This window comes from Scleropages formosus, chromosome 15 (assembly GCF_900964775.1).
Source record: "Scleropages formosus chromosome 15, fSclFor1.1, whole genome shotgun sequence".
In the NCBI taxonomy this organism is placed as follows: domain Eukaryota; kingdom Metazoa; phylum Chordata; class Actinopteri; order Osteoglossiformes; family Osteoglossidae; genus Scleropages; species Scleropages formosus.
The window spans coordinates 23,752,899-23,769,093 of NC_041820.1; the positions used below are offsets into that span (position 1 = coordinate 23,752,899).

General features: G+C 43.6%; 1 protein-coding gene across 3 annotated transcripts in view; it reads right to left on the minus strand.

The window, feature by feature from the left end:
- mdga2a (MAM domain containing glycosylphosphatidylinositol anchor 2a) overlaps window positions 1-16,195 on the minus strand; it is a 240,961-nt gene that overhangs the window by 84,372 nt on the left and 140,394 nt on the right. For all 3 annotated transcript variants that reach the window (XM_018764196.2, XM_018764195.2, XM_018764194.2), the window contains exon 8: window positions 1,564-1,857. In XM_018764196.2, coding sequence (XP_018619712.1) covers window positions 1,564-1,857 — 294 coding nt within the window. The remainder of the gene's footprint in view (window positions 1-1,563; window positions 1,858-16,195) is intronic.

Consider the following 16,195-nt stretch of genomic DNA (forward strand, 5'->3'; position numbering starts at 1 on the left):
CTACAGAAGCTGCACCAAGCCAAGGAAAGGACACCAAGGTACTTAAATTTCTCCACACCCCCTCCCAGGAACTGGAAAGAGCAACCCAACATATCTCTGGAGAACCTTCACCTCTGATTTGGAGGTGCTGATCTTCCTCCTGACTGTGCCACACTCAAGTGCAAACTGCTCTAGCATAGCTCAAGATCACATTACAATGAAGCCAACAGGACTTCACTACAAAAAGCAGCTGTGAAAACCTGGTATCCTCAACATGGATACCATATGGATACCGTATCCTGTCCATTAATACAACAGAAAAAAATAATAAAAAAGTCACACATTTGGCCCAGTGCAACACCTATACCAACTTTGGTACTCCTGCAAAAGCTCTTGCAGAATATGCTAAAGCACAAGACTGTAGGCCTTCACCAGGCTGACAAAGCTCACATAAGGTGGGTTTACAATTTCCCATGACCCCTCCGCTGTTCTTGGAAAAGTGACAAGCTGGTCCACTGCTGCATAGTCAGAACAACATCCACATTACTCATCCAAAATCTGAGGCTCGGTATTTGGATGTCACCTCATCTTTAGTACCCTGGGATACACTTTGCTGTGAGAGCTGAGAAATGTGATCTCTTGACAGTTGGAGCAAATCCTATGGTCCCTGGGACACACCACCACCATCCTATTCTTTCTGACAGTACTGAAGATGTGTCTCAGCCTAGAAGGACCAGGAACATTCAAAGCTTTCAACATATATGGAGAAGATCTCATCTGCCCCTGTAGCCCCACTGCTGTCCATAGTCTCACTACCACAATATCATCCACCCACAGTATGGACCTCAGTCTCTAAAAAGCTTGAATCACTGACCCCTGGAAGGATGCCCTGACTGCTGGATTCAAGAGCTCCTCAAAATGCTCCTCACTCTTCCCAGTGATACTGGGGCATTGGCTGATGTACTGGTTAAAGCTACTGCTTTACAATCAGAAGGTCTCGAGTTTCAATCCCATATCATTGATGCAACTGAAACACACGTAATGTATCACCAACAAAAATGAGTACCATGATTACAAGTGTCTGAATCGACAGCAAATTTATTTTTCCAATGTTCCATTAACATTTTTGTTGTTTCTGAGAGGATCACAATGAAAAACTTCCGTTAATACTTTTCATTTAAATATTGGGTTGCATGTTATTGTAGTCTATAAATTATTACATCCAAGTTTACTACTCTTACATTTATATTGTTTATTGGTCCACCTGTAGAATTTCTGAAACCTGGTGAGAGTATAAGTTTTTTCATACTTTCTTAAATACTATGTGGAAAAGAATATGGCAACTGGAAGATGAGTATATTCTTGTATAGCTGATGCTTTGATCAAAACAGATTTGGCTTCAGTTTTAACCCACCAGAGCATCCTTCAACCCATTTGGCCCAACTTTATCACCCAGCCAAAGCAAGTCACATACATCAGCAGTTCGTACAGTTGGATACTGACAGACAATTTAGATTAAGTGGTTCTTTACTCATCAGAACTTCAACATTTCATGTAACAGATGGATTAAAGAAAGGTACTCACACTGTACGATGAGTTCTACAATGGCCTCCCGTGGCTTGACGTTGAAGCCGTTGTACTGGCTGGTCTGGCAGCGGTAGGAGCCCGTCATCTCACGGGAGACATTGACGATGCGCAGGACACCGTCATAGCTTTCAGTCTGCATGGCACCATCAGGCATTGGCACCTCCTTGTCAGCCCGCGACCACAGGATGATGGGCTTGGGCTTCCCTGAAACAAGGCACTGGAGCTCCACTGTATCGCCCTCCTGGGTCACCAGGGGTGACTTCCCGCGCGGCACTGTCAGGTTTGGGGGAACTAAGAAAGAAAAAAACAGAGGAGGAACTGATATGGGGCTCTAGTATGTCTGATGACCGATTCCCCACAATGCCTTGCTCTTTGATCCCCTCCATGGCATACACCACCACTGTGTGTTATGCTGAAAGTTACGAGAATATTACTTGAGTAACTCACTAAACACAGGCAGTTTGATGCATTATGGTTAGCCGAAATCAAACGTTTATGATGCATGTATCTAAACCTGGGATTAGGAGAATTTCAGTTACAAAGAAACTGAACTCCAAATTCACTCCATAACACTTGCACTTCAGAAAGTGTGTAATTGATCTAATTGAAAGAATCCAGAGTCTGGAACATTCTGATCAGTGTGTATGAACCCCAAACTGCGCGCACACACACTAAGTAGGGAGCTGAGGCAGGAATTGGCAGTGTCCTCAGAGTATCATCATCCTGCATAACAACAACAGTCACTGCATCCTCGTTCGAATCCTATTTCTCATCAACAGCTGTTTTAACAATAACACTGCTTTTTTGCAGTATGGATAATCCTCAGTTGTGTAATCCTGTACCTACACTTTGGTTTGCAGTAATAACATTTACAAAGAGTCATCCCGTGCAGCAGACAGTCATCTACCAGGTTCAAGCTATGCTTTTTGTACCAGTTCACTTCTCCAGGGTTTGCATACTCTGTTAGCATTTCTCATAGTGAGGCCCCTTCTGTAAATCCTTGGTGCCCCAGTGTATCAGACTGGCTGAGTCATCAGAGCACCTTCTCAGTTCAGACACATTCACTTAAGGTTAGGGTTAAGGTTAGGTAACAGTAGGTAGGAAGGGAGGCAAAGCAGCCCAAAGTAGCCCAGTACGCAGCTTCAGAATGAAAGGAAAGGTCAGACCGAGGTACTACGTATGATGTCCTTCCAGTGCAACAAAAGTTAACCTCTGACACACTACAAACACAAAAAGCAAGAAAAATCTCTTGATGCCAAGGAGTATGCTAACCATGACAACCTGCAAGTCTGGGAATATCGGCTTAGAGATTCTGTGTTTTTTACTCCTGTTTTTTCAGGTGTGAAATAAAGCATCACAAAAAGGAGATAATAGCAGAAGGTATCATTATACAAGTGTATTGTTTACTCCTTGGTCCCAGCTGACGCGACTTTACATTGGAGAATATATAAGGCACGAACAGGAGAGCTCTGTATGGTGGAAATACACGGGATCTGTATCTGTTTGCATTGTGAGCCATCTCGCTGACTGACAAGGCCATTACTTTCATCCCTGTTTCTATCCCATGGGTGGCACAACAAAGCTGTTAGAACAGCCTTGTCAAAACCGGGGTCCTGGACAGGACACAATGCATCGGGGGAACTACGTCCAAAGACCTTGTAGGGCATAAAGAAAAATCTGCCTGACGCCACTCTAGACAGGAAGCGGCCTGATCCTAATCCCAGCGTGCTGGGCTGCCCAAGGCACTAGAACCAAAGGTACCATGAGACAGGTTATATAAAAACAGCCAGCTGCACCATGGGACCCTAAGAGTTCAGTCTCAGGCTGCAGGATGTGCATCACACCACCAAAGCATCACGCAAGCATGGTGCTCCAACAGGAAAGGAGCGATAACAAAAATTATTCCTAAAGTTACTATTTTAGAATTTAAAAAATCTAATCTAAAATTAATATTACTGCCAACTCTGAATTGTACTGATGCTCCTCAAGGACCCACCACACAAATATGCTGTACACATCCACAGGTAAGGGGAGCAGCTTTGAGCTGTAGGATTCTTTTTCGAAAACAGTGTAAAGTGAGGGCTTAATTAATCCATGCTTTTTAAAAAATACGTATGTTCATAAAAATTGGATTTTAACTTTTTATATATGCATCTTGAATAAAATTGCACCCTCCAAGCATTTCTTTTTCTCAGGAGCTCACGGGGAACGACTGTCTAGTTTTTGAAACTTACTTCCCTTCACATCTTTAACATGTAGAAAACAAGTCGTGGAAGTTTTCTTTTTTTTCTTCCCCCCACAAGCCATAACAGGAGGTTCTGCAACTGCTAACAAGCATCATTAGTGATTGCTTGCATATTCTAAGAGTTACATGTAGTTCTTTTCACCATATCTAGGGAACAACTATGTCTAAAAAGCAAATGTTTCTGTTGCTAAGTTCTTCATTTAAAATTCACATTGCAATTCCACAATTCAGCTTCACTTTTTATTATTGTTGAGCTGATTGAGCAACTTTTTCATCCAAAGTGAGTTCAAGTTTGTATACACTTTCACAGCTGAAGCTGGATATTTAATTGGTGCAGCTCAGGGTAAGTACCTTGTTTAAGGGTGCTACAGCTGAGTTGTCTTGAGACTTTAACTTAGAACCTTCAGATTACAGGTGCCCTTATGCCCGTAACCACTATGGCACCCACGCAAACCATGAATATCATATTTAACGATACCGACAATCATGTGTATTTAATGGACTGTCCATGTGTTCGACTGCATAGGCTGTAGAAGGCTGTTGCTACACAGGGACTCAGTGTGTGTGAGACGTTCGGCCAGGTCTTGTTCTCCAGTGCTTGAGAAGAATATGAGCCAAACAAAAGCGGGAACATTCTACTCCATCATCCCCTATAGCAGGAGTCCATCAACAAGTAAGAAGTTATTTTTAATAGGTCAGAACTTCACCAGAGCAACACAGAAAAAAATACACACACACACACACATTTTCAGAACCGCTTGTCCCTTACGGGGTCACGGGGAACCGGAGCCTACCCGGCAACACAGGGCGTAAGGCCAGAGGGGGAAGGGGACACACCCAGGACGGGACACCAGTCCACCGCAAGGCACCCCAAGTGGGACTCGAACCCCAGACCCACCGGACAGCAGGACTGCGGTCCAACCCACTGCGCCACCGCACCCCCCGATTCAAAGGCAACATACTACAAATACAAATAAAACACATCCATTGTGACTCAATTATGTGCTACTACCAGCATTAACATTCCTTGCTGCTTTTCTCTGCAGGTAATGTGGATCTCTATGGTGCAGAGTGGAGTGCAGAAACAGAGATGCTGGGTCTGGTCAAGAGTGCAGCAGACAGTGACCCAATGGAACACACATATGGTGAATAGGGCACTTCTAGTTTATTGGTCAGAATTAGGTATGGTCATGTGATACTTCAGAAATGTTGGGGGGGGGCAAGCATGGATGAAAATCAACAAGTACATTAAAAGAAAATGCTAGAGCTGTTGTTACTCAGTTACAACCACGAAAGCAACATGGTACAAATAAAGGGCAATTATTTATTGCTGAATGTAAAACACGGCCCTTTAAAATACCAGTCAAAGAATCAGTTTTCTGCAATGGATGAATTCTGTAAAAATTTTTACATGGCATAAATATGGCACCAAATAATGAATAAGCTCCCACCACAGCTAATTCAACTCTCATTACAGCTGAACACCTCTGATTTTGCTGAGATTGAACTTTATTCGGCGCAAGCTAAATTGTCCTCATGGATGCTGAAAACAGACCACCTACATAAATATATGAGGTCCAAATGCCTTTGACAAAGACCAGAAGAAAATTATAACGCCCGGACGTAAAATGGACACAGTTGTATTTTACTGTATTATCCAGACACAACCGTAAAGAACAACCCCAATAGCAGAGTGTACCTACAAGTGCACAATTCAAATTAATAAATGAAATGTACGACTGACATGGTAAACACAGAACAAGGAGACACAGGGAGTGTTCTGAGAGCAAGTGAAACAATTTTATGTACACAAGACTAACACACCAAGATGAGCCGTGGACTGAAGTGGAGTACGAGATCTAGACAGAATCAGAAAGGAAAGGAGCAGAAGCTGGGACATGACAAACTGGAACAGAACTTGGGAAACAGGTCAGTGAATATGTGTCGCTAGAGCAATCAGAATAGAGTAGTAAAGCGCTGATGAAGAATCTGCAAACCACTTATGTGACCTCAGCCCTTTTATCGTCAGGTCAGTTGGGTTGAGGTGTGCTGTTATCTTGGGTGGGCATCGAGCGTTTCACCCCAGGGGTTGTGACAAAAAGAGCAATGCCATATGATTTCCTTTGAAATTTGAAAATGTTATAATTTGATTAAAGGAGGATTAAAGTGATACATTTACAAAAGTGATTTAGATAGATGTCCAACTTTTTAAAACGTAAGTTGCTTGCTAAGTGACAAATAATAATCATTGACACATTTTAATATCAAAATGGAGCCAAATATTAAAGGAAATTGTCAATAGTAGTCCAGGGTGGGATTAATCCTAGAAATATGACTGTACTGGGTAAATGCACAAGACTAAATCCCTCCCTGCAGCTCTAATACAGCCCATTTGATTGATAAATGGCGCCTTACAATAGCATTATGAAATGTACTCTTTGACAAGGAACCTGTCAGCTACCTAGACTGCTTATTTCTAAAAATAATGCGGTTGGTACAACAGCAATAAAACAAACAGCAAATAACAGCAAGAAGAACAATAATAATAATAAAAATAATAATTCTGTACTGAAATTAGATTCTGCCTAAATTTGTAATCCAATTTGTCTAATTTAATTAGCTATGCAATTTAATTTGTAATGAGAGCATTTTCAGCTGGAGTCCCAGAAGTGCTGTGCTGCTGTAAAAATATCCAGTTGCAGTAAAATACCCAGTTGTAAATATGTATAAAAATCACGTCGGATAAAGGTTTAGTTAGGCAAAACAAAAAATATTTTGCTGAAATTTGAAAAGCCAACTAACTGCTTTACATTTGTGTGTGTATGTATATGTATGGATGTATAAAACAATATAAATATATATAATAAATAAAATGTATTATATAAATAACTAGAACCTAGTTATTTATTTATATACAAAGACCCTGGTTATGGCCTATAAATGCATCAATAGAACTGCCCCTAGATATTTACAAGACTTCAATCACTACACCCTAACCAGACCGCTTCGCTCATCTACTTCTACCCACTTGGTGGTCCTGCGCACAAAATGTAAACCACGGAGTTTCTCAGTTCTGGCTTCGTTAATGATGGAATGACCTCCCCCTCTCACTCGGAACTGCTGAAACTCTGTCCACATTTAAGAAGGCTCTGAAAACTCACCCCGTGAAGACTCACTTTGCCCATGATCTCTCAAGCTCATTTAAGTCGTAATTGTTCATGCACCATAAATTTATGATCATGCCCAGATAAGCCTGTACATAGCTGCTACTCCTGTACTGTACGTAAATGTTTGTGTACCTTTAAAAAAAAATGTAGGAAGGTGACCAGGAATCATCTATTCTGAGTTTTATGCACTTACTCCTGTGATGAACATCGGTGCACATAGTAGAAAGAAACAAACTAAGTTCACTTAATAATCACACATCTGCAACTATGTCTCTCTTTCCCCTAATGCATGCACGCACGCACACAGTCTGAAGCCACTTGTCCTAAATAGGGTCACGGTGAACTGGAGCCTAACTCGGCAGCACAGGGCACCCCAAGCAGGACTTGAACCTCAGACCCACCAGAGAGTGGAACTCGGCCAAACCCGCTCTGCCACCGCACCCCTCTTTCTTCTACTGAAATGCACAAATTGTATTTCAATTCGAGATATACGTCGCTTTGGAGAAAAGTGTCTGCAAAATGAATAAATGTAAATATAGGGGTGGTATGTGTGTCTTCCTCAAGCTCTGGTCCTCTACCATAGGCCTTGGAGTTTGAGGGTTCTGCACAGTATCTTAGCTGTTCCTAGGACTGCATTTTTCTGGACAGAAACTTCACATGTTGTTCCAGGAATCTTCTGGAGCCACTCTCTCAGTCTGGGGGTCACAGCCCCGAGTGCTCCTATTACCACTGTAACCACTCTGGACTCCACCTTCCACATCCATTCCAATTCTTCCTTCAGCCCTTGGTACTTCTCAGTGTTCTCATGCTCCTTCTTTCTGATATTACTATCACTTGGGATTGCTACATCTATCACAATTGCCTGCTCTTCTCCTCCTTGTCAACCACCACTATGTCTGGTGGGTTGGCTGGCAACTGCTTGTCAGTCTAAAACTTGAAGTCCCACAGAAAATTAGCTCTGCTGTTTTCAACCACCTTTGGTGGTGTCTCTCAACTGGACTTGGGGACTTCCAGTCCGTATTCTGCACAGATGTTCCTGTACACTATCCCAGCCACTTGGTTATGCCTCTCAGTGTATAAGGTCCCAGCTTGCATTTTACACCCTGCTACTATGTGCTAGACTGTTTCAGGGGCGTTTTCGCACAACTTGCACCTTGGGTTCTGTTTGTTCTGGTAGACCCCGGCCTCTATGGATCTGGTGTTTATAGCCTGTTCTTGTGCTGCCGTGATCAGAGCCTCTGTGCTGTCCTTCAGACCAGCCTTTCTAGCCACTGGTAGGATTTCTTGATGTCAGCCACTCCTTCTATCTGTCAATGACAGAGTCCATGGGGGGGCTTGGTCTTCCACGATGTCTCCTTTTCTTCCTCATCACCCTCTGTTTTCTGCTGCCTGAGGTACTCAATTAGCAGTTTGTCCTGGTGGGCCATCTTCCTGGTGTACTCTTGGATGCTCCTTGTTTCATCCTGGATAGTGGCTTTGACACTCCCTCACTCTCGGCCCCCCTCTTTTCACATATTGTACAGTCTCAGGGTGCTGGACTTTAGGTGGAACCCTCCGGTGCAGCGTGAGGAGTTTTTCTGTCTTGACATCTGTGGCATCTATCTCACCCTGTGACCAACTTATTATTCCAGCTGGGTATCTGATGGCTGGTAGGGCATACATGTTGATGGCTTGGACCTTTTTCCTATCATTGAGCTGGCTTCTCAGGACCTGCCTTACTCTCTGGAGGTATTTGTTGTGGCTGACCAACTTGCTGCCTCATCATGGTTCCTACAGACCTGTGGGATACCCAGGTACTTGTAGCTGTCCTGTATGTCTGCAATTCTGCCCCCTGGCAATTTCCCTCCTTCAGTCTTGATCATCTTCCCTCTTCTTGCTACCATTCATGTGTGTATATATATATATATATATATATATATATATATATATGGGGGTGTGGTGGAGCAGCGGATTTGGGCAGGGCCTCCTCTGTGGTGGGTCTGGGGTTCGAGTCCTGCTTGGAGTGCCTTGCGGCAGACCGACGTCCTGTCTAGGGTGTGTCCCCTTCCATTTCAGCCTTGCGCCCTGTGTTGCCAGGTTAGGCTCTGGTTCGCTGCGAACAAGCGGTTGTAGGCATTGTGTGTGTGTGTGTGTGTGTGTGTGTGTGTATGTGTATATACAGTACTATGCAAAAATTTTAAGCACTTGAGGAAAAAAGCTGTAAAGCTGTAAAGTGAGAATGCTTCTAAACGTAACGCTCTTAATTAATAAACTTCCTACAAAGCTTAGTAACCATATATCGTTAACAACCGCTTGGTGCGGTGGGCTTGGCCAGGTCCCGCTCTCTAGTAGGTCTGGGATTTGAGTCCTGTTTGGGGTGCCTTGGGATGAACTGGTGTCCCATCCTGGGTGCGTCCCCTCCCTCTCCAGTCTTGTGCCCTGTGTTGCTGTGTCAGGTTTCGGTTCGCTGCCTCCCTGCTTGAGATAAGTGGTTTCAGACTGTGTGTGTGTACTTTCATTCTTTAACAACATAAAAAACCCTTACTGTGATGGTGGCGCGTGTACAACACGAGGCCCAGCCCGGGAATTTGCAATTTAGTAGTTATTTCTTTACTAGTTGAAAGCTTATTCAAGCAGAATAGTCTTGCACTTATTTCATACAGCCGACAAACATTGTTAAACATTGGTCTCTGCTGCACAGATGATACTTTAACACACTTTCACCCCCCGGGGAAATCGCCAGAACACCGTGGACTGCTGATCCAGCTCGCCCAGCAGCGAGAGCCCAGCGTCGGCACCATGACCGTAAACAAAGACAGGGGAAGCAAGGCGGCATTAGAGCTAGGCTGAAGCTAAACCTACATCACCCATCGCTCCCAAGCATCTTACTTGCAAGCGTACGGTCTCTGGTGAACAAAATGGACGAACTGCGGCCCCGGATAACAACAAACAAATGGATTAAGGAATGCAACATCATGATTTTTATGGAAACATGGCTTAACACCAACATTCCCAGCAGCACCATTGAGCTGGAGGGTCGCAGTGTTTTCCGAGCAGACAGAACTGCAGTGGACTCTGGTAAGCGCAAGGGTGGAGGACTGTACATTTACGTTAACAAATCATGCTGCACAGACTCTACTGTAACTGAAAGTCATTGCTCGGTTCATTTAGAATATTTGATGATTAAGTGCAGACCCTTCTATTTACCAAGAGAATTCTCAGCCATTGTTTTAACTGCAGCATACATCCCTCCGGATGCTAATGCTAAGTTAGCTATGGAAGAACTGCACGCAGCAATAAGCAAACAACAGTCTGTACACCCCGATGGAGCTTTTATTATTGCTGGAAACTTTAACCACTCCAACTTAAAAATTGGATTTCCCAAATTTCATCAGCATGTCTCCTGCTCTACTAGAGGGGACAACACACTGGACCATGTATATACAAACATTGCTGAAGCATACAAGCCCATTCCCCTCCCTCATTTGGGTCAGTCTGATCATCTTTCTTTGTTCATGCTACCCAAATACACACCATTCATCAAACGTGTGAAGCCATCAGTGTTGATAGTGAAGGTATGGCCAGAGGGGGCCATTTCTTCATTACAGCAACAGTTTCAGGACACTGACTGGAATAAGTTCGCCTCACAGGCCACCTTGGGCTCACACACAGACATCGATATTTATACATACTCCGTACTGGACCATATCAACATGTGTATTGACACTGCCACTACCGTTAAACATGTGAAAAACTTTCCTAATCAGAAGCCGTGGATGAACTCTGAGGTCCGCCTCCTGCTGAAAGCAAGAGATGCTGCTTTTAAATCTGGCGATGCAGAGGCCTACAGCAGAGCCAGGGCTAACCTGAAAAGGGGCATTAGGAAAGCCAAGCATTCATATAAACTTCGCATTGAGGATCATTTCCACAACAACTCCGACCCCAGACGCGTGTGGAAAGGCATCCAATCTATTACCAACCACAAACTAACAATACAGTCCCTACCAACCAGCAGTGCCTTCCTCCCAGACGAGCTCTACCACTTCTTTGCTCGCTTTGACCAAGGTATCAGACATCACACCACAAATGCTAACTCCTCCTCTGTTGACCCCCCACTATCACTCTCCACAACTGAGGTGTACTCAGCACTAAGGAGAGTAGATACACGTAAGTCAGCTGGCCCTGATGGCATACCTGGCATGTGCTCAGGGCATGTGTTGGTCAACTGGCACAGGTCTTCACTGACATTTTCAACCTGTCATTGGCCCAGGCCTCTGTTCCCACATGTCTGAAAAGTACAACTATCATACCTGTGCCTGAGCATTCAAATGCAAAGTGTTTGAATGATTTTTGTCCTGTTGCACTCACCCCTATTGTTATGAAGTGCCTTGAGAAACTGGTACTGAGTCACCTCATAGTGGGCCTCCCACCTACACTGTACCCACACCAGTTTGCCTACTGCCCAAACAGGTCGACAGAGGATGCCATTTCCACTGCTCTTCATTCAGCCCTCACCCACCTGGATAACAAGAACACATACATAAGGACGCTGTTCATTGACTTTAGCTCCGCATTTAACACGGTCATTCCCACAAAACCGATCACAAAGCTCAGTGCCCTGGGTATCTGCACACCCATATGCAGATGGATTCTGGACTTTCAATCCAACAGACCCCAGGCTATAAAGTTGGGCAATCGCATGCCCTCCACCCTCATTTTGAACACCGGCATCCCACAAGGTTGCGTGTTGAGCCCACTGCTCTACTCCCTGTTTACCCATGACTGCGTTCCTCTGCATAACTCCAACATCTTCTTCAAGTATGCAGATGATACCACAGTGGTTGGCCAGATCAGTAACAATGATGAAACGGCCTACAGGGAGGAGATACAACGCCTGTCAGCATGGTACTCCAGCAACAACCTCACCCTCAATTCCATGAAGACCAAAGAGCTCATTGTGGACTTCAGGAAATCTAACAGCAGCAGACACCCCCCTATCTACATCAACGGTACTGAAGTAGAGCGTGTCTCCAGCTTTAAGTTCCTGGGTGTCCACATCTCTGAGGATATGTCCTGGCATCAGAAAACCTCAATTCTGGTTAGGAAGGTGCAACAGCTTCTTTACTTCTTGAGAACACTGAAGAAAGCTCATCTGTCCCCTGAGATTTTAACTAACTTATACCGCTGTATCATTGAGAGCATCCTGACAAACTCCTTCACAGTGTGGTACAGCAGCTCTACAGTATGCGAAAGAAAAGCCCTGCAAAGGGTGGTGAAAAATGCCCAACGCATCATTGGCACACAACTACCTGCCACTGAGCTTCTTCACCATAACAGATGTTTGCGCAGAGCACACAAAATCATCAAGGACTCCTCACATCCCAGTCACAAACTGTTCAACCTCCTTCCATCCAGGAGAAGATACAGGGCCATTTGCACCAAAAACAGCAGGTTCAGGGCCAGTTTATTCCCTACAGTCATCACCCTACTGAACTCTACACTTCGCTGTTAGATCACTGATGTCTCACTAACGTCTTACTGACGCTTTACTATTTTTTAACTGCCTGTAATCATTATGTGATTCTGCTCCACCTTGTACTTCCAATGTTATCTCTATATAATAATAATAAATATAATTGTAAATAATTGATAATTCATAGAATGTCCTAGTTATCTTTGTGTATATGTATGTATATGTATATACATGTACATACATGTATATACATATGCATATATAATATGGATAAATGTATATATTTATATATGTATAATACACAGACACACACACACACACACACACACACACTTTCAGAACCGCTTGTCCCATACGGGGTCGCGGGGAACCGGAGCCTACCCGGTAACACAGGGCGTAAGGGCGGAGGGGACATACCCAGGATGGGACACCAGTCCATCGCAAGGCACCCCAAGCAGGACTCGAACCCAAGAGCAAGACCGTGGTCCAACCCACTGCGCCACCGTACCCCCCGTATATATAATATAGATATATATATTAGGACTACTGTAACTCTCTCCTGTGTGGCCTTCCTGCTAATGCCATCAAACCTCTGCAGCTTCTACAGAATACTGCTGCACGAGTTGTGTTTGATTTGCCAAAGCGCTCCCATGTATCTCCTCTACTCATTTCTCTGCACTGGCTTCTTATAGCCGCCAGAATCAAATTCAAAACCCTAGTTACCGTGTACAAATGCATCAATAGAACTGGTCCCAGCTATTTACAAGACTTAATCAACCGGTACACCCCAGCCAGGCCCCTACGTTCATCTACTTCTGCTTGCTTGGTGGTCCCGTGCACGAAAGGCAAAGCTCGGACGTTCTGGGTCCATTGTGGTGGAATGACCTTCTCTTGTCACTCAAAACTGCGGAAACTCTATCCGTTTTCAAGAAGGGTCTGAAAACCCACCTTTTCCAGATCCACTTTGCCCAAGATCTATTCAGATCATCTATGGTGTAACTGTTCACGCATCCTAACTCCAGAGGCATCCCCAGATACAATCTTTATTCAGCCATTACTCTGGCATTGTACTTGCTCATTTGTGTATCTTATAACATTAAAAAAAAAAATAGTTATCGGGATTTGTCTATCCTGTGTCTTATGCACCTACTTGAACGATGAAACTCGGTGCAGCAAGTGGTAGGGAACAAACTAGGTTTGCTTCAGACTTTCATGTTTGCAGCTATGTCTCCTTCTCTTAATGTAATGCATAAATTGTACTTTTGCTGAGATGTTTGTCGCTTTGGACAAAAGCATCTGCTAAATGAGTAAATGTAAATATAATATGTATATTATCTGTAAATACATGGTGCATTATCCTTGCTACTGTTGTACATAGTCTATAGAAATTTTTAGCAGGAATGTATATATATATATATATATATATATATATATATATATACACACACACACACACACATTCCTACTGCTACCTGCTCAACAGCTTTTGTACATACTCTCTGCCATATTCTATTCATTTACATGTTGTACACACACACACACACATTTTCAGAACCGCTTGTCCCATACGGGGTCACGGGGAACCGGAGCCTACCCGGCAACACAGGGCGTAAGGCTGGAGGGGGAGGGGACACACCCAGGACAGGACACCAGTCCGTCGCAAGGCACCCCAAGCGGGACTTGAACCCCAGACCCACTGGAGAGCAGGACTGTGGTCCAACCCACTGCGCCACCGCACCCCCCCGTTGTACATACATTTCTTATATTTAACTGCACTTGTTCATTTGCACAATTCTACTATTTGTAATTCTACTAAATGCTAAACTGCATTTCGTTGCTGTGTACCTGTACTATGCAATGACAATGAAGTTCAATCTATCTATCTATCTATATCTATCTATCTATCTATCTATCTATAATACTGTAACTTTTTGCAAAAGGAATGCTTGGAAATCTAAAATATGCTCTTTCCCACTGACAATAATGCAGAAGACAACCATCTAAAACAAATACTTTTGTGAAACATCTAAGTGCCTAAGACTTTTGGACAGTACTGTATACTTTATTGTTAAGGACACGGCATCCAAAGTCTACCCATGTATAAAGCTGACATTTAATATTTACCTTTGGAATGTCTACAACCGCTCGACCCAAGTGGTGTCGCAGTGAGACAGAGCCTACCAGGCAACGCTGGGCGGAAGACCTAAGGGGGAGGGGACATACCCTGGACAGGATGCCAGGCCTCTGCAAGGCACCCCAAGGAGGGCTTTGATATTTACTTTCATGCATTTATGTCACTGTCATTTTTAACAGCTGATTTATTTATTTAATTGCATAATTATTTTGTTTGGCGGATCACAAGTTTGCTAAGGGTTCACAGAGAGCACTGGATTCCAGACAAAACAGCTCCCAGCATGTCTTCCTTCATTTGTTTTCACTGTTGTCTTCCGCAATGAAAATACAGCCAGTTCCCAATTAATCTGCTACCCTCTGGACAGACAATGAAACAATCAGGTAACAGAAAACCTCAAACAACAAAGGGATTGATGGACTTCCCATAACAATGACTTCAGCATTGTAATTGCTCAGTATCTGTTATAAGATTACTGAAGGTAATGCATGATACCTTCAATAAGTTCTAAAAGTGGCTGCCATGTGATTTTTTATAGTTTTGAGCCAGTGGTAATAAGAGCTCAGCAGCATTGCGTGATGGCCGGTATTATAACTTAACGACCGTATCATGCATTGCAATTTACTTATCGCAGTATTGGATAAAATATCTTGCAAATTAGAACTACTCCAGTAAAAAGCCACATAGTTGTTAACGTACATGTCAGAACGCACATGTTTCTCGCTCGCTCTCGCTCTATCTCTCTCCATATATATACACACATATATAAATACACACACACACACACACACACATTTTCAGAACCGCTCGTCCCATACAGGGCCGCAGGGAACCGGAGCCTACCCGGTAACACAGGGCGTAAGGCCAGAGGGGGATGGGACACACCCAGGACGGGACACCAGTCCGCCACAAGGCACCCCAAGCGGGACTCAAAACCCAGCCCCCCCCCCCCCCCCCCCCCCCCCACACACACACACACACACACATACATATACGTGTGTATATATATTATATATGTATATATTTAAAATACACCTTCACATCTTAGCCTAAGCAGTCTTTGGGCTCTAAGCAATAGTAATGAAGTAGTACTTTTGTTTTATATCTACATTATAGATGGAAACAAGGGATTATTCTAATAAAGGAAGACCTTTACTCCACCCTACCTCACCTGAAACATCTCCTTCGCAAAATACTCATCTCCTGAGTGCTGAAAAACCAGGTCTCAATGCTGACATGCTATTTGTCTGCAGCTATACTGACTTGTCTCTACTCTATGTATCTATCATGGATAAAGGAAAATTATGAAACAGTATGTTGTTTTTGGTAAAGCACATGGCAAACTGCACAGAGCAGTGTAAAAAAAAGTGGAAGAGAGGTCGTGGAAGAACCTCATAAAACCACAAACCTTTGGTGCATCTCTGCATGGGTCAACTACCCTTGTTAGTCAACCAGTAAACACTGAAACACATCCAAAGTGTGTCTCAGCTACTAAATAAATGGACCATTAGACAGTTTGGTGCAAACAATGAAATACTTGCTTCTCTTTTAGCACTTTTATCTTTTTTCTGTTACCACTGTATGGCTTCCTCTGCAGCGATACCTAAGGGCAGTGCAAGAAAAAATTTTGATTT